General features: G+C 32.5%; 1 protein-coding gene across 1 annotated transcript in view; it reads right to left on the minus strand.

The window, feature by feature from the left end:
• The window catches only part of MS3_00002120 (uncharacterized protein), a 39827-nt gene extending 19791 nt beyond the window's left edge, over window positions 1-20036 (minus strand). The window contains exons 1-12 of the mRNA XM_051209685.1: window positions 19979-20036; window positions 17596-17762; window positions 15965-16095; window positions 14088-14319; window positions 12727-13027; window positions 11216-11335; window positions 9464-9530; window positions 5920-6002; window positions 5315-5504; window positions 3675-3906; window positions 2238-2315; window positions 829-901 (exon numbers count right to left, since the gene is read on the minus strand). Of these exons, the coding sequence (XP_051075146.1) occupies window positions 829-901; window positions 2238-2315; window positions 3675-3906; window positions 5315-5504; window positions 5920-6002; window positions 9464-9530; window positions 11216-11335; window positions 12727-13027; window positions 14088-14319; window positions 15965-16095; window positions 17596-17762; window positions 19979-19988 (1684 nt within the window). The 5' untranslated portion in view covers window positions 19989-20036. The remainder of the gene's footprint in view (window positions 1-828; window positions 902-2237; window positions 2316-3674; window positions 3907-5314; window positions 5505-5919; window positions 6003-9463; window positions 9531-11215; window positions 11336-12726; window positions 13028-14087; window positions 14320-15964; window positions 16096-17595; window positions 17763-19978) is intronic.
• Window positions 20037-20338: the final 302 nt, after the last annotated feature.

Raw genomic sequence — 20338 nt, forward strand, 5'->3', positions numbered from 1 at the left:
TATTAGCGCTATTATTTTATTTTTATTTCATCGATATCTCATTTGAAAATAATCGTCTCTCTCTAATTCTTTTCTGTATTCTCATCATCTTATTTAACATGGATTCTGATGTCACTTTATTTTATTTAATCCTTCTAATGTTTTTAATAATTATAACAAAAACATTTTAATTATCTTTCTTTATTCACGTTATGATCCAATGTTAAATCATTAATTTTATTCGTGCCCGCATAATCTATCATTATAAGCAGAGAGCTCTGGAGTGAACATCAACTCTGAGATGCAGGTATATCCAACTGACGAGTCCCAAGTAGGGCGAGACGCGTGTCCTGGATTCCACTACTAACCACTAGCCATCCCTGCTTAGAATGCTTGTAAATTAAGGCCATATCGAGGTAATACGCACAGTATGCACACGTAGCAATATGAGACTGATGAATTGCAATCCGGTTGTTTTTAGATGGCTACAGACAGTAGATAACTAGTAAGCAAACATTTAAAAGGTTCCCTCTTTCCTACCACAGTCATTGAAAGATAATTAAGAAACACTGTAAAACTACTGATTCAGTCATAAAACTGAAAGTTTATTGAAAAGATGTATTTTTGCAAAATGAATTATCGAAAGATGAACAGTCTCGTTATAAAATAATCTCGATGTTTCATGAACGATAACCGTTGAGAATTGAACAAAGTATTTGTTTTTATTCAAAATCAAACCAAGAAGCTTGTAAATGTAAGCTTTTCTAGTAATTTATGATTGTATCTCAGATGTATTTTCATCTAAGATGTTAATACAATTTTTATGTTTTTATAAAAATAACTAATTACCTGGTTTAGAGTCAAAATAAAACACATTATTATCTTTGGTATCCAATTCAAAATGATTCTTCCGGGGAATACGCTGAAACCAATGTGATAAAGTAATCTTAACTGAGCTAAATACAAATTTTAGTGTATGCATGCATGATGAATGATATAAGTTGTTATTAATTTAATGAATTGATCTTAACTCGGCTTTTGTGGTGTTGTATAAAAGTGTAAAAGGGTGTATACTAAGGTTTATTGAATCCTTAGCCAGACAAAAATTCAAACTCCCTTTATTAATTTGAGTTAATTATTGAGGCTACACAGTTTTTCATTTATCTATACTGATAAAATTAAATCCGACCTAGAGGCTAATTGTGAATGAACCATAAATCATGTAATATTATTATTTCAGATAAAACTATAAATTGAACTATTTTTCTGTGGTTTTGGTTCAAATTTAGCTTATTATGATGATGAATACTTGGTTGTTATGTATTTTTGTAGAGTACAAGAGTTAAATTCGATTCATTATCTTGAAAACTTTAATGTATTGTCTTTAGTGGTCCGGGATCTGACTTCAGTTAGATCGTGTGAATGATTGTTATCGAAATATACATCCTGGCTATCGTTTTATATAACCAACGACTTAATCACGTTAGTGAATGACAGAATTAAATAAGTCAAATACGTGAATGAATTTCGAATACGTATGTTTCATACAATCGTTGATCCAGACAAACGATCGGCGAAATGAAGCGAAGACAGAGAAGGGAAATGACGTGAAATGGAGAAGGCATGTAAGCCAACTCCATTTAATCAAGCTTTAATCGATATTTATAGCCCCACAAAAATAAGTTACAGAGATGTGATGAATGAGATAAGAAGTATACACACATACGCTCATATAAAAAGTCAAGGTTGATAAGTGAATAATTAACGAGGTCAAAACGTGACTCAAAAAGAATGGATAAATTGGCCTATCCAGAAGCTAGAATAAATTATAAGGGCTCAGTATAGTAACCGACACTATATGTCTACAATGTTCGTAATTAATTCAGCAATGAACGAATTTATTGTCAAGATGTACATGTCTGTATATTCATCTTCGAACGAGACTCACTGTGTGGGAGGTTCCTATGTTGAAACCCAAGGAGGTAGAGAATATTGTGTGAGTTTGATTACAAGTTAAATAATAAGATAATTAATAACAAGTAAATGAATCAAAGGAATTCTATTTGTACTGAAGACCATTTATCACTAGTTTCCAACATAAACAGAGTTGTTTTTTCAGTTATTAGTGGTAAGGTATAAGAAAGAACATTAGAAAACTAAAGTATAATATGTTGAAATAAAATTTCACACTGTTCACAGCAAAATAATCGATAATAGTAATAATATTAATCACACAATCAATGAATATATGGACTTACAGTCCATTCGTATGATATAAGAACGTTTCCATTATTAAACAATTCAATGTAATCTGTTTGCAATATCGGAGATTCATTCTAAAATGACAAATAATATACCATTAATAAAAGTAAATCCCATAATTTTTAATAATATTACCGTATTAAAGGGTTCTGTAGTGATAAAACAAAAATCATGAAGTTCTAACAGTTACACAACATGCATTATAGCTTAAAATACAGGTCAAATTGTATAAAATGTTGTATTAGTTGGTTATACACTTTTAGAATAATGGGCAGTTTGCAGCTCAGGTGAATACTATCTTTAAATGCTATAGTTAACATGTTTTTATCAAGCATTCTGAACCTTCTCATAATATACAAAATTCGGATAAATAAATTATCCACCTGAGGATGACCGTCTAAAAATAAATGATTAAAAATATTGTAATTTTCCAGCTTAATAGTTATGTAATGCTGTACGAAAGAGTAGTCAGTGATTTATCCCGTAAATAGAATGAAGAAGAACTTCGTAAAAAATTTACATGCTCAGTGATTTGGAGGTTAAGCGTTTGCGCGCGAGACCGAAGGCCCTGGGTTCAGATCCCGCGAGAGGAATCATGAATGCCCACTGCTGAGGAGTTCCACAATAAGACGAAATGACCATCCATTGCTTCCAGGTTGTCAATGGTGGTCTAACATCAATCATTTCATGATCTTAATCAAAAACTTAATTATCTCAACAACCCCATATTGATATCAAAATCAAACGAATTATTTGTATTGTCAATATTCTTAAGTAATTTAAAGGTTAAGAATGTTATTACGAGTTATTGAAAAAGAAAATAAACCGATTTTGGTAAATTAATAATGAAGAAGCATTTAAACTGGGGAGGGGGGGAAATCAACTTGGTATACATTCAATAACTTGGAAGATTTTAGATTGATAATTTAGAGATTTAACATTGAAAATGTATGAAGATATGAAAATATTACTACAAATGAGACATTAAGTAGTTATTGAATAATGAAGACAATGTTATTAAAGATGATGTACATTAACTGTATATCATTTGAATAGATTATAGTTAGTTTTTACTTACGTTATAAGCAACAAACAATGTAAGCTCTAGGATGAAAACAATTTAAAGTTAACAATTTATTCATAATACAGATATTCCTGTAATATTTCAGTTTTTATTTATTATACTAACTGGCAAAATATTTAAAAAGAATACTCATATAGACATCAAATGGACTGTAATGTATAGAGTTTAAAAAAGTCAATATTATTTAAGTTCACGCTAAGAAATAATAGCTAGCACTTTATTTGAACTTTCTTCATGAAACTTATTAACCGTATACTTCTGGTTCTAACCTACAGTCTCTTTTCATTCGTTTCTGATGAAAGAAAAATATTGTATGATATTGAAGACTATACAAAATCAATAAACTTACTTCGAAATTTAAATGAATATCTATACCCAATCGTTGTGATTGACTTGAAGAAATCGAATGCCAATTTAAATGATAACCATTCAAATATAAAGATGGTTCATTGACATAGGATTCATTAATTTTCGAATTCAATTGTGGATTTATAGACTTTTCAGTTTCTAATATCTGTGAAACTTCTGGTATAATGTTTTCATTTAGTTTTTTACTGGCGTTCTGAACATCAGGAGACTCACTTTTTTATTTGAATTAAAGTTATTTTTTTTAAAAAAAAGTGGATTATAAGTTCACTTCTATATCAATAATTAAAAAAAACACATTGAACCCATTAGACAAGCAAGTGGCTATCAGGACTCATTAGTTAAGTGAATAACGCGATGGCGTTTGAAACGAACGGTACTGCGTCCGAGTCTCAGAGTGGACATCAACTCTGAGATGCAGGTACATTCATTTGACGGGTCCCAAATAGGACGAAATGTGTGTCCTGGATATTTCTTGTAGTACCACAATGAATAGAAATTTGAATATTTAATGTTTCATGATTCAATGTAAGACATTTCTTGAAAGTAAGTAGATAAATAAGCAAGTTAAATTAACATAAGCTTTTTTAAACTTATGTTAATTAAATTCAGTGATTTATTTACTTATTTCAAAGAAATGACTTACATCAAGTTAAGAAACATTAGAAATATAACTTTTCTCTTTTACTCATTAGGATAGTATAAGGAATATTGTTATTTCTAATATGAACTTTCTACTCAGAATCGATCACAATGGCGTCGGTGTATACACTCCTTGTTTTCCCTTAAACTATGAGAATAAAATTATTTCACATCTTTCTTTCTACAAAACTAATTCTCTCTTTCTGTGCTATATCCTTACATAAAATCTTTCTTTTATATATTACACCATTGAGTTAACTGCTTCTATGAATCCGGTGTTCGTCTTGCTGTGCTAATGAAGTTTAGCAACTTGGACCGATGCATGTATGTGCCTGATCCTACGTTGTAACTGACTGACAATTTATTTGTAACCATCAAGTTCACTCTTGATATTGAAACTTACAGTGTAGTTATAGTTTATAATTAAATCCCCTTTTTTAAAAAAAAATTAATTTGATTGTATTTAAATAGATTTGAGGTAAACCTTCAAAATTCATTTCATCATATAGATATTTTACCTAAATATGAAATCATAAGATTTTCTAATTAAGTGTATTTACAAAACTATGAACATCTTTTCAAGAAATTAATATGTAACCAAGACACAGTAGTATCTAATAGTTCTAAATATATGAAATTTAAAATGATGAGCGTGTTGAAATCATGAAAGATTATAGAAAGATATTGATAAGATCAATCTTATTCACATTAGAAATCTATAAAGAAGAAATCTAAGCAACTTAGTGTCAACTTTGTAACTAAAGGATTAAGCGCATGTCACGAGACCTGTATGTCCTAGATTTGACTATAGATATAAAGTTGTGGATGCATTCTGCTACGGATTCTCATACAAAGACAAAACAGTTATTCAGTGCTTCCTGATTTTTAATAGTAATGCAAATAAGGCCAGTTCATGTTTTAAATTATTTATTTACCTACAACAACAACATTATAACGTACAACTATATTGGTAAGACTTACTCTGCTTGATTTTTTAAAACTTTTTGACCAGTTATTGCTAACTCATCCATTATTGGTTCATGTGGCATCATTTGATTTAATAAGTCAGATAATTCTTGAGTTCTATCCATCAAATAAGTGTTTTGGTATTTGATTTCAGTTATACATTCTTTTGAAGCATCATTGTTATTGCATTCCGGTGAGATAATGCCTATTTATAATACAAGTAAGTAAAATATGAATTAAGTTGGCAAAGTGTGGTTGGAAGCCAAAGTTAAAAATCACTAATCGGCAAACGAGTTACATTCATTTAATTTATATATTTTGATAGAGATCAGACTAAATCTGTAACAGGTTATATATTTAGTTATATTTTGATTCATTTACACACTTTATAGTGATGAAAACATTTTCTATCTTAGGTGAAGGATTTTTGTGGAGCTGAGTTCTTCGACATAGATGGTTTAATTGAAAAGAACTCAATATCAACATTTTTACATTTTGTTCACAAAATTTAATTTAATTTCCTAAATTTATTATAACTTCCAATATTGCATTTTATTATTGATAAAAATATAAATGAATAGAATAAGAGGGAGAAAACCGTTGACATACAAATGACCAACCTTTTTCTATTTCAATAACTTTAGGGCATTTGATAAATTCAAGTGGTTTATATATACCTTTTTCTTTCATTGTCATCGTTGTACTAGGAAATAAGTGGGAAGAAAAAACAATGTAAACAAAATGCAGACACCATGACTTTATGATAAAAATTTATTTACTATATATAGTAAATGAAAGTAAATAATAAATTATAAGGAAAGTATACTAACGGCGTTGTAAAGTTATCTATCTGTCCATCTCTCTCTGTATATATATACATATGGATAAAGGACTGCGTAGACGTTCAACTTCGTGACCAACAGGCAGGATTCCGTAAGGATAGATCGTGTACAGACCAAATCGCAACTCTACGGATCATTGTGGAACAATCAATTGAATGGATTTCATCACTCTACATCAACTTCATTGACTACGAAAAGGCATTTGATAGCGTGGACAGAACAACACTATGGAAACTTCTTCGACACTACGGCGTGCCTCAGAAGATAGTCAATATCATACAGAATTCATATGATCGATTACACTGCAAAATTGCGCATGGAGGACAGTTGGCAAAGTCGTTCGAAGTGAAGACCGGTGTTAGGCAAGGTTGCTTACTCTCACCCTTTCTCTTTCTCCTGGTGATCGACTGGATCATGAAGACGTCAACGTCTGAAGGAAAGCGCGGGATACAATGGACATCTAAGATGCAGTTGGATGATCTAGACTTCGCAGACGATCTGGCCCTTCTATCCCAAACGCAACAACAGATGCAGGAGAAGACAAACAGTGTGGCAGCAGCCTCAGCAGCAATATGTCTCAATATACACAAAGGGAAAAGCAAGGTTCTCCGATACAACACAGAACGCACCAATCCAATCACAATTGACGGAGAAGATTTGGAAGATGTAAAAACCTTTACATATTTGGGCAACATCATTGATGAACACGGTGGATCTGATGCAGATGTGAAGGCGCGGATCGGCAAAGCAAGAGCAGAATATTTACAACTGAAGGACATCTGGAACTCAAAGCAACTGTCAACCAACACCAAGGTCAGGATTTTCAATACAAATGTCAAGACAGTTCTACTCTATGGGGCAGAAACCTAGAGAACTACGAAAGCCATCATCCAGAAAACACAGGTGTTTATTAACAATTGTCTACGCAAAATACTTCAGATCCATTGGCCGGACACTATTAGCAACAACCTACTGTGGGAGAGAACAAACCAGATTCCAGCGGAGGTAGAAATTAGGAAGAAGCGCTGGAAGTGAATAGGACACACATTGAGGAAAGCACCCAACTGCGTCACAAGACAAGCCCTCACATGGAATCCTCAAGGCCAAAGGAAAAGAGGAAGACTAAAGAACACATTACACCGGTAAATGGAGATAGACATGAGAAAAATGGACAAGGATTGGATGGAACTAGAAAAGAAGGCCCCGGATAGAGTGGGTTGGAGAATGCTGGTCTGCGGCCTATGCTCCATTGGGAGTAACAGGCGTAAGTAAGTAATATATAATCTAGGTTTTGTGTTGATTGGCAACCATCAAGAAAGTATACCTGTAACCTTGAGAAGGCTGATATTGTCTAAGGGATTTGAACTCACATCGTTCAACTCCGAACTCTGAGACTTTACTACTGTGTTTTCCAGAAGCAGTTGACCTTCTGTAAGATTGAGATATACAGAATTGATTGATCACTGAATAGTGATTGCTATCCTTTAGATGCTAACTAAGATCTATCGACCAAGTTATTCCGTGACCAATATTCTAAGTAACTCGATATTCTGTACCCTATGTTGAAGTACCTGATGTTTAAATGTAGTCTGAAGGAATTCCTGCTTCATCTTGAACTGGAACTCTTTAGCAGTGGACACATTGGAAATCAACGTTGATGCAAGAAATATAGCATAAAAAGCAAATACATAGGTAGTTAGTGACTTTATTAGTATTCCTACCAATTTGATGGGCTAGATAAAAATAAACTAGTAATCAAACATTATGTTATCTTAGTGCGCGTTGTCAACCGTAAACAGCGTACAACTCATAAATTATATGATAATTTTTGAGTCTAATGTTGCTGTCAACAAGCAAGTAGATGGAGCGAAACTAAAATCTTGAAGAATAGAAATAAATCTCTCAAGGTGACGATGAAGCATCTAATTAGTTAAAACCCTCTTTTCCCACATGGCCCAATAAATACAAAGTAGAAGGAGCCAAAATATAGCAAGAAAAACTACTCTGTAATCATAAACCAGTTCATTCTTCCTTAAACCTGATAAAGCTTTACATCTTTGTCAAGTGATAAATAATTCAGGTACCTTTGTGAAAATTTTTCAAATGGATCAATAAAGCCTATACAACATCACATGACTGCCATTCTTATCTTTAAGGATGTCCTTTCTGCGAATGCTTGTTAAATATGTACAATGCAGGAGGGATCAGTCATCAGTTATTTGTCTCATAAATGTGCAGCTATCAGAATTTCTCTGCGAATTTTAGAGGCTCTCTGCACATTGTTCTCCATTTCCTTTGCTTCTTTAGCTTCAGAATCTGATTTTTCTATATCACAGCCTTTGTTACTAATCTTTAGACTCAAAACATAAGATATTATTGAAATTCCTGTTATTTAATATACATTGAGTATTTCGATAAGTTTCTATATGCATGCTTAGTGACAACTCAGTGACCAGCTACAAATAAATACACTTGGCTTTAAGAAACACGTTTCGTATGAAACCAAGGCATACAGAGAGTCATCGATGAACAAGAAGGATCTAATGTAGACGTAAAGGCAAGGATTAGCAAAGTAAGTACAGCATTCCTACAGCTGAAAAACATATGGAACTCGAAACAAATGTCAGCCAACACCAAAGTCGGAACCTTTAATACGAACGTCAGGACAGTTCTGCTATACGAAGATGAGACTTTAAGAACTACCACATTCATCATCAAAAGGGTATGTATTTATAAACAATTGTCTACGTAGGATACTCAATGTCCGTTGACCGGATACCATCAGCAACAACGTAGTGTGAGAGAGAAAGAGCCTACTTCCAACTGAAGAGAAAATTAGGAAAGGACACTGGATGTGAATATGACATACATTGTGGAAACCAGCAAGTCGCATCACATGATAAGCGTCAACCTGGAATCTTGATGTGGAACGGAAAAGAGGGAGACCGAATAACACACTGCGTCAGCAAATGGAAGCAGATAAGAAAAGGATGAATATCAACTGGAAACAACTGTGAAGCGTTATCCAGAACAGAAACAGATGGAGAAAGCTGGTGGCCGGCCTGTGCTCCCCACGAGGGGTAATAGTCCTAAGTAAGTAAATAATACAGAGCAGACTACTTGTCACTTAGTTGGAAGTTGCTACACAGTGTTTGAAATTTTACGAATTCCAAAAAATGTAAACCACAAGTCTTCATTTCTTTATGTTGTAAACAAACCTAAACAGTAATTAAAGTTGTAATTCAAAGTTGAAGAACATAAGCAATATATCCTGACATCAAATCTGATGATAAATATATTGCATAAATACTTATACCCATACCATAAATCGCTAGATTCAGCATTTCTAATATATTCCGGTTGATTCCAAAATTCGCTCATATATCTTCCTAAATAAAGATAAAAAAAGAATCGGGATTATATTTAACGAAGGAATCGTGTTGTAAATAAGATGAAAACTTGTTAATATTCGTTTAAGTGATTGCAAGCTTAACTCATGTAAATCAAATTTCGTATCTGGATTTTCTTTATTTTAATTCAATGATACATTTGGCCACTTCAATCATACACATAATTGTCTATCCGCATTCATTAACCTGTCACACCTTACTATGATCGGGTGTGTTCTTCAATAAATCATAAACAACCAGGTATAAGTTATTAAAGTAGTCAGTTAACTACTTCGATGGTTCATAATGAAGAGTGATGTTTGACAATTAAATTGCTTAAATGATTGAACCAACGAGATTTTTATTTATTCTTCGTACTGTTTAACTACTAATCGAAAACTTTCTACATAAATTCTCTCAGAATCTTCATCATCCTATTTCAAATTTTTTGACAGATTAGACATCACTACGGTTAGTTTATAAATATAACACATTTTTCATGTAACAAAGAAGAAAAATATAATGGGAGAGAATATTTCAAAAGGTATGTATGGTTATCTTTTTATACTTCCGGACTGCAAATAAGAAGAAAACCGGCCAAAACAAAGTAATTATTCAAAATGATTAGGAAATATTATGTACCTAGACAGAAAACTCAAACCAGTAGCAGTCAAGCATTCAACGATGTAAAGAAAATGGTATAGGTTCAAGTTTGATATAAATCACTTTAAGTAACACGTGACCCAGCAAATATATTCCGTGAAGGTTCAAAACCTCATCCATCAAATTAACGTCTTTCTCGAGAGTCCTTCCCAACGGCTCACTCAGTTGCCAAACCACATGCAAAAAAATATTTGGAAGACATATCCGTCCGATAAAAAACATTACAAGCTTATTGCATCACCAATTTTGAATTTGCGTCTTATTGCAGTGAACACGAACACCAGTGGGGACAACCAAATGTATTTGACAAACTATTACAGGACTTGTTAATAAAATCTAACAATCAAATAGTAAATACGTAATTTGCAAAATGTCCATCAATTGTCTCAAGATGACTCAGACTTCATTGTTCTTGCATTTTCATAGAAATTGCATTCTGTTCCCATTCTTTACTGTTCGATCCTCTTGTCTCTCTGCTGCCAGACATTCTGTTCCTGACTAACATTATATACTACTTATGTCAATATAAGTAGCACACATCATATTATAGGTGTAGATGCAAGTAGAGAGCAGACTATTCTTTTATTCAAATATCATAATGACAACATAGATTAAATGAGTTAGTGAACTTTTTTTGAACATGTTTAGAAGAAGTAACAGTAACAAAACCACTCTGATTATGCCAGTTATCATCATCAACAACATACATCCTGAAACAGAAGTATTTTGGTCCAAGTTTCTAATCATGAGCAAGTAAAATTAAGCACTACCATTTTTACATTTTAAGACAACTTTTTGTCATGAACTGATACTAGTTGGAGAATAAGTGAAAGTCAGGAAACATTGAACAAATATTCTAACCTAACTTGATACGCAGGTATACACACCTACAACTTCATATGAAAGTGAATTTGTAAGTTTCAAGCTTTGTAATGAATATGAATTTTTGGACTGTTTGAATATAATAAGTTACAACGGTTACCATTTTATGTTTATTTTGAATGGTTAATAGTTTAACTCACTTCCTTTTCCATCATTGACCAGTGGAATTAGACGATCTATTTTCTCTCTAGTTAGTTGTATTGTATAGAAATTTTCTCCAGAGTTCATTATTAAATCATTGGGTTTTCTTTTCATTAAATCTATGCAAAAAATTACAAAAGAAAAACTAGTTGAATAATAATTAGTTTTTGCATATGGATATTTGAAGGTTCTTTGACTATAATTAACGAGCTATATATTCATACGAAGATAATAAACAAAGGAATATTATGAATTTACTATTAAAACTCCAACTAACAGTTTTAAAATCACTATTCAAGTTGTTTCTTTATCATTGGAAATTTTTCATAATTAGTGTTTCATTCATGAATTGGTTATTACATAATTATAAACTACAGAAATATGTTGTGGTTATTATTTGATCATCAGTTGTCATAGTGCAAAGTAAACATATTAATAGTTATATATGTATAATTCTATATTGTAATTATGCTTATAATCAAATCTTTGGGATATAAGAATAAGATTGAATTATGCGAAAGAAATTTCATAGAAAATCTCAATTGAATCAATTTAGATTATTTAGAGAAAACTTAAAGAAAGACCTCTTCAGTATCCAGTATTGAGAAAGTACCAAAATACTTGTAAAAACATAGTTTTATATATTCCTTCTCTTTGTGAATAACTTACACAAAAAAAATGATTTAATCACTGTGTCTTTCATAATTCATTCAATGTAATTGAAAATACACTGTAAATCTTCAAGAAGATATAAATAAAAAGAACTAAAAGTTCAGTGTAGAAAACTAGCTTGGGAAATGATTATCTACGATTCTGGAATGATGAATTTCATCGAAAGAAAATATCACTAGGGAAATTTTGATGAATGAGGATTAGGATCCTCTCCTATTTGAAAGAATCATGAAATATCATTTAATACAATGTAAATAACCGTGGTTACGGTTGATATTCCAGCAGTTAATAAAGGATTCAGTGATTTAAAAATGAACTAATCAATTAACCAAGTTAATGAAGCATCTAAGCCATAACGGTCATTTGTTTCGGTAAAGAGAAATATTCTCATGTGATTTAACTCATTTAACTTTACCAGTATAAGAGGTTTGTGTGAATTGTTGAATTTCGTAGTTTACATCGCTAACCGAATTAAGTCAGACGATTACTGAAAGTCAAAAAGTACCAGATAACACGGTAGTGACTAATTTTGAAAGTTCATCCCCTGAGTTTACGTGAGAAGCCGTGGATAAGCGCTGCTAAATAGTCCCTTACTAAGACGCAGTAGCTATTCAGTGCCTGATGGTTTTCCATAATTATTTGAAAAGGCTAAGTTCACTATGTAAACTACAATATTTCATTTGATAGTATGATTAATAAACGATAAAGTAAATTTTGTTATGAGGTTTTGATCACTAAATTGTACATAGATTTTATAAAAGTATCAATAGCTAATACAAATGCATATATGATATTATGTACATTATCAACTACTGAGTTAAATAAATGGTTTTTGTACTAGATAGTTTTTGTTGCATTAATTTCTGTTGTCCAATTTTTAATTTCCAATTCTCCAACGATGCAGTATCACCATTTAAATGTAAATTATTTGTCTCTGGGTTAAATAATTTTTTGCTACTTTGCTCATTTGATGGATAATTTGATATTGTACTATGGTTAATTGTTAAATGTGAATCATTGGAGGGATGTGATCCAGGACTTGTTTGCTCTGGAATACATGATAAAGCAACAGGTAAGTTGAGATTTTGCATTTCCGCCATGGTAGTTTGAAGCTGTAATTGAATTTCTCTTGGGACCATCTATAAAGAACAGTTGTATCCATTATTTATTTGTTGAATTACAGTTTTAGAATGTAATGTTTCTTAATAAAAGAATATTCTGATGATATAGAGAAAATACTGAACTATCAGTCATGTGAAAATAAATGTAGTTTCTATCACAAAATAACACTATCTAGAGAACCCTTGAAAAATATAGCTCACTAGATCGAGTTTTTCTCATATTTTTATGACTCGTAGAAACGCACATCTACCATTCAACGCGTCATCCGATCGGCAATTTTTCGGCCTAGAAGTAAGTGTGATACTTTCTGACCTAATGATTCAGATCTACAAATTAAGTTGATTGTTATCAGATCTTGGTCCTTGTTAAAAATCAATAATGATTTACCGTTTAACTACCATTTTGGTCATTTCTTCCTACGGAAACTTCAGGAAGTGAATATCATTTCTAGTCATAATAGAGAATAAAATTATCCTTTTACTTTGGTGTTTTGTATATATATATTTATTTTAAAGTTGATTTTCATAAAATGTAGAATTACTAAGAGTTTGCTAGTTCAATGTTGAGTGGGGTTGTTATGTACATTAACTACAAGTCTCAAACATTGGTCCTTAAGCTGACGTAATTTTTTTCAGAAACTATAATTAAACTGTACAAATCCCAACAAAACAACTGGGTCAAATTAATTATCAAAAAGCTAAATCCTACAACAGCATCCCATCTAAAAAGCTCTAGAGTGCATTTGTCAGAGAACAGAAAGATCATTCAGACAAATTGAACAGGAAATCATGTTATCTACTATTCTAGTGAACATGAACGGTAAAGGTAATTTACACCGTCACAGATGATTTTTAGTTATTTCACAATGTGAATAACTCGGGCGACATGTTATGTAGCCTGAAATATCTGGGGACCTGTAAGTTTTTTCTTACAGGAGCACTTAGCACATGAATATCTCCAAACACAAACCAACATCGGAGAGGATAATATTCCAGCATATCCACGATTAGATCAAGTAAAAATTTGAAGGCAGTAAATATGAATTTAAAACTCTTACTTCAAAACACAAGTTCTTACATTCCAACTGATATCTCCACGGGTTAAAGCAATTTGATAAAATATAACAGGATCACCCAAAATGCTATGTTTTAAAAGCGTTCCCTCAGGACTGAAACGTGGACCCAGACCAGCTGCATGCCAATTAATATTTGATGGTCTTCTAAAAGAAAGCTTTTTATTGTTATATGGTATTGAAGTGATTTGTTCTGCAAGCTGAGAATCTCCCGAAGCTTTTCTCAAAACCGCAACCCTTGAAGATGCATTGTGGAAAAAGTAGGTGATAAAATGAAAATTTAACCGGAAACTAACATCGATAGAACGAATGAATGTGTAGGCTTCGTTATAACATTACTGGTAAAGTTCATTTACTTATTAAATTATATTCATTCACCCATTCGTTTTGCTGCATACTGATCATATCGTTTGAACTGGACGTTTGGAATTATTTTTCTTAACAAATTTCTTCTTAACTTTAGATGATCCCATGTTGTCAATGAACATCGAAATAACGGTTACTTAGTCATTAATCCTACCAACTTCCGATCACCACTTTGCAGTAGAGAGTTTATGTGCTTGTCGTTTAATTTGTATACGTTTCAACTAAGTGACTTCGATAAACACTGATGACATGAGATAATTAAAAGTTGGAACGAAGTTTGTTAAGAAAAATAATATGAAACGTACAATTCTAACGACATGATCAGTATACAGCAAAGAGAGTGAGTCAATGGATATAATTTAAAAACTGAGTATGTTTTATTGTGAGAGTGTAATTGAGAGTTTAGGCAATAAATGTTTAACACACTAAGAGGAGTAAATGCATAGTTTGGCTAATATATACATTCATACATACTCCTTTGCAAAAGTTTAAAAATATTTGTAGAAACATAAGCGAAGTACTGCGGACTAAAATAATAACACCGTTTGTCTATCAGGTGAATGCAGAGGTATAAATTATCCGGAGAGTGAAAACGTATTCACATACAAGGTTAGTAAACGGTCGAAAGTCACTTACAAAGCAAGGAAAAGGCTGCCAGGACCATGGTAAACTAAAGGACGGGATATATTGCATCTGTACATAAAAGCCAGCCTTAAAACGATGGATTTCCAAAATCCCACCTCATACAAGTTTCTACTCGGCTCCCCTTGAAACCATTTTTTCCTACTTCATGAAAAAATTCGAATCGTTTTTGATGGAAAAAAACTACAAGAATAGACCACATCTTCAACAATAGATTTATGAACTGATTTTCTTCCACATCTCAGTAACAACAGAATAGATGGCTTGTGGGGATTGTAAGACTTTCGTAGTTTGACTCATTAAATTATCTTGGTTATATCACCATTGGAAACCTGAAAAAACTCAATAGTACTAAAGTCTCATATTAGGATGCACTAACCGTACAGAGATTAAAGATTGTCTTCTAGATGGTCTAACTAAAGTCACTCCATGATTTAATTTGTGAAACTAATGGAACAACTGAATGACTTGATTGATACAACAACTGAATAAACGATCTGTAATGTTTGGTGAGACTACGTAGCTGCGTTAATTGGAGTGTATAGTAGATGAATTTCTGTTTCATTATCTTACCTCCTGATACTTAGTTAATCTGGTAAGAGATGTTGTATGTCACTCGGTAACTACTGACCCATTTTTATTTTGGTTATCTACTCTGTTTCACTACTCAATCATATTTTACAGTGATGAAATGCGTCACAAGTAACTTATAATCTTTTAAACTTGTTTAAGCCTCATGAAAGGTATTTCACATCATTGAACAGAAATTAGTGGACGATTCAGTTCGAGATGTTTTCATGAACTTGACGAATCGTAGAAATCCATCGTGAATAAACTGAAAGAAGGAGTAAAACACAGGATGGTGTTTGCTTACTTGCGCATAGGTTTAGGTCTATCTTTCTCTGGGATAGTTTTTCTAACCATGACGCGTTTTGATTTTTGCATTGAATTTAATCCATCAGAAAGATCTTGAGATAAATGTCTAGTTTCAAATTGTTTGAGCCTCTGGAACGACAATAGTAAAATCGTAATGGTAACAAGAACGTGCAACAATACACATAGGTAATATACATATTGAATCACTGTCATCTCTATTTAAAATTTATCTATGACTGTTGAACATTCATTAGGTGTAAATCTCATATACTTAGTACAAGCAGGGATTAGACAAACCTAGTGATGAAAAATACTGAGGCTAATAGAAAGAATGAAATTCGTAAAAAGACTTCTGAGTATAAATCATTAAGATGTGTGGTGTTTGCAAAAATATTCGATGTGCTTGCCTTTGAGTGGTCCATTTTAACCCACGCTGACGAGCGGCTTAAGCACTGATGAAGTAACAGTCTAATAAAATTGTTGTGGTAAGTAGCATTTTTCTAAACATCTGTAATCTGTTAACTCTAAGTCTACTTATTTCAATTCATCTATTATTCACCATATTTAAACATTATTAAGACAACCTAATTCACCTTGATTTTTTGATTACTTTCTGAATTAGTTATCACTATTCTAGTCAAACTTTTGGAATTACTTTATCATTACCCAATGTCTCTCCATATGATTAATACTGATTTTATTGTTATTTTGAAACATATAACATTGATATAATTGGCTAGTAGGGATAATTTGATTTTTGGTTTATATAATGGACAAATATTAACTAGGTAACGACTGTAAACTAAGGAGCGCTGAACTGCTATTTGTTTTAGTACAGGGCTCACTTAAAAAGGATCAAACCCAGGACCTTTAAATCTTATGAGGGGAAATCAATTATTAGACTATTGAGTGGGCATTTGTTGATTCTAGTTTCTAACTGCAGCCATTTTGTGATATTAATGTAAATCCATAACTGAAAGCCTAACCAAAAAGAGTTTCATTCGTTCTACTCTTCATTCCTAGACCAAAAGGCAAAAGTCCCACCAGCTTTACCAAACTTCCTGCTTAGATATTTATAACTCCAACAATGTATAATAAATATGTTTGAACAACATAGTGCTAATCGATGTTATCAATCGATTTGTCTTTATCCACTATGTCATCATGATCAAACAATTGTAAATGATTCAGGTCACCGAGTAACTTTATTTCATATTTCTCAAGGAGGTGTTTTCATAAACATGCTAAGTGTGACACTGCTCTATTCACCTGATATCATCACATTCACAGAGGTACACAGAGGTATAGAGGCACACATTCATTGAAATCAGTTGACCTGTATTTCGCATACGCATCTTTACAGTACAACGAGGAATATCTTCAGCGGTGATATTTAAACACTAATATATAAAAGATGCTCATTGCACAAAACGATTTAATTTTGCCCACAACATTTGGTGTCGATTCCTTCGCGGACTATGAATTGCAACGTCATGATAAAATAAGGATTCATTGTAGAAATAACTGTTCATAAGTTTCATTTGATCGTGATACAAAAGTTTGGTTAGCAAAACAAATGTAGATTTAAATGTATTTATTTTTTACCGGTTTTCTCTCAAAGTGGCTTACTTCTTGTACGCGTTCTTCAGTAATTCTAAGTTGTTCAATTGAACTGTCATATATTATGTGGGGTCTGTTCGATACATTAGCCTGCTCATTTGTCATAGAATCAAGATCTAATTGTATTTTATCACTGGGAACATCGCTTTTGATTTTGACACCTTTAGAGCGATTAACTACAAAAAATCAAAAGAAACTAATATTTGAAATAAACAGAAATAAACAGTTGAAAGTATTACAAAATATAGGACTTATTTGAAAACTTGCTTCTAAATTAACTGTCGTAATGATAAGCGGCGTGTAGACTGAGAATATGAATAGTCAACCAGTCTTCCAAAGGTCGACTGCCTTACCACATTTAAAATTACTACAAAGATCTTGAAAGAGTTTGCCAGGTGACTTACTTCTGAATGAACCAGAGTATACAAGAAGAAAATGGATAAAACAGTTAAACTGTGAATCACACAAGGCGAAATGTTTGCGCTGCTTGAAGCCTAACATCGAATCAATTGAATAGTTTCTTATTCAAGAATCCATAGATGTAGATTAGTAGTGAATCATTCGGCGTTTTATTTTAAGTATCGATACATTAAACAATAGTGGATATGAATCAGGCCGGTAAACTATATAGTCCTTAAGTTGACAAGCACTGGATAGTTTTCGTAAGTGAGGTAATGAGTCCTGTTTGCGCATATTTTCAATGCCGAAGTCAGTTCAATGTATTAATTAATAAGTAAATGACCAACGATCAAATGAACGTGATATCGAACAGAACTGCAAATCTACGTGAAATATCGAATGATGCTAGACAGGACCACTGATTACCAGAATTATTTAAGGCAATTCACCTTTCTCTCTGGAAGCACAGCTTTCCAATTGATTAATTTAAAGGTTATTTATACGTCTTGACATGAAACGCTGAAAGTATCAAGTATCAGAATAAAATCTAATACCTAAACTATTCTTGTTATTTCAGATCAGTTCTAAGTTTAACTCTAGTTACTAACAAGAGGAGGTTTTACAAAATATCTTATTTGAGTTATCAAACTCGAAAAATAAGTATGAGGCCTTGATATAATGAAACTCGAAGTTTGGTATAAGACAAGCAACAAAACAAGATTAACCAGGCTTATGTGGTGGCAAATGGGCACAAATTTTCAGTGTCTCTTTTGCTTCTAAACTTTCACTTTATTTACAGTGAGGGATCAATATAAAGGAACGGTTGCGGACAGATAATAATTGAATAAATAAATCGTAAACCGTTTATTCCATTGTAACAGTCGGGTATTAAGGTCTGAAAGACAGTCTGACTGCGAAAGCCGAGATGCAATATTTCAGCCTGAGTTCTTGTTTGCATATATGGAGCCTTGTCTCTTCCTTAGACAGATAGTGACACGACGTGGTAAGAGGTTTATTGAACTAGAGTAGATACATTTCCAAAGTTTGATTAAACAGAAAAAACTTCATTTTTGTAACCTATATGTTGTAAGTTATTTTTAGCCGTTCAAAAAAGTGGAAGTATCTGAATATGAGAACATATGAAGTAGCCATTACTAATTGAAATTCGGAAAACATTATTCGTCCGATATAAATAACCTCAGAAGCAATACAACGTAATAGGTTTCTTACCATATATGTCTGACAGGAAGACTTGATAAAAACAGCAAGAACCTTAGACACAAAAACTTCAACAAAACCGGACAAACTATATTTATAGTTACAGAGAAAACATTAAATATACGTGGATGGCAACACTAACAAAGATATTCACAATGCAACCCGACCAATCTACTTCACAACTGAATTTACCGTCTTTTGTGTCCCTACCCTCCAATGCCGTCCGACGTTGGTAACATCAAAACATATAGATAAACAGTAGAAAATGGCTTACAAATCTTATCCTGTGAAAATTTACTTAGCCAAGCTAGGACAGTTGAGCAAGCGCATTCATTTACAATACAGTTAAAACTTGTATTGTGGTCAGTGCCACGTTTTACAAGACTGATAACCCAAGACAGTGAATGATATCAGACAAATTCTAAAAACCCACATAAAAAGTTAGTGGCGTGTATTTAACTGTAAAACATTTTACACTGATTATCAACAAATAACAAGCGCTTCTAGAGACAGGTTTGTCAGAAAATACGCCAATTTTACTGACCGATTTCAAAAGATCTCTAAAACTACATATATGTGGACTGCAATATGTATGCATATGATGAAAACTTTATAACGAATATCGAAAAAGTTTCTTGTGTATATACACATTGAAAATGTGGATACCTATCTCAATGTCAACTTGCACTGAAAAACGATGTAGAGAATATGACAAAACAAATAGAGAAAAACCAACCAACATAACCCCTATTCCGATACAATTACACCCACTAACCTTTGCTCATGAGTTTTAGATTCTCGTCAAAACGTTATTATGGTGATAAACACGTTTTGACTATTTTAAACAAATTTACTGAGAACACAGTTTTATGATTTCCGTTAGCTCATAGTGATAAACAGACAGCAATTTTAATAACGACATAAATAAAAACTACATTTTTGTTCGCAACACTTAATGGGAAACCATATTTACATTCAATATCCATTGCTTTATGTGTACCAATTCTGAACGGTCATTATTAAATTAGCTAACTAATGTACATGCCCTCGCTGGTTTTTAGATTAATTCTATCCCCGTCGTCTCTTCTGAATTATTGACCAAGACCTGTTATTGACAGTCACGATAGTGTTATGG

This window comes from Schistosoma haematobium, chromosome 1 (genome assembly GCF_000699445.3).
Source record: "Schistosoma haematobium chromosome 1, whole genome shotgun sequence".
Lineage (NCBI taxonomy): Eukaryota > Metazoa > Platyhelminthes > Trematoda > Strigeidida > Schistosomatidae > Schistosoma > Schistosoma haematobium.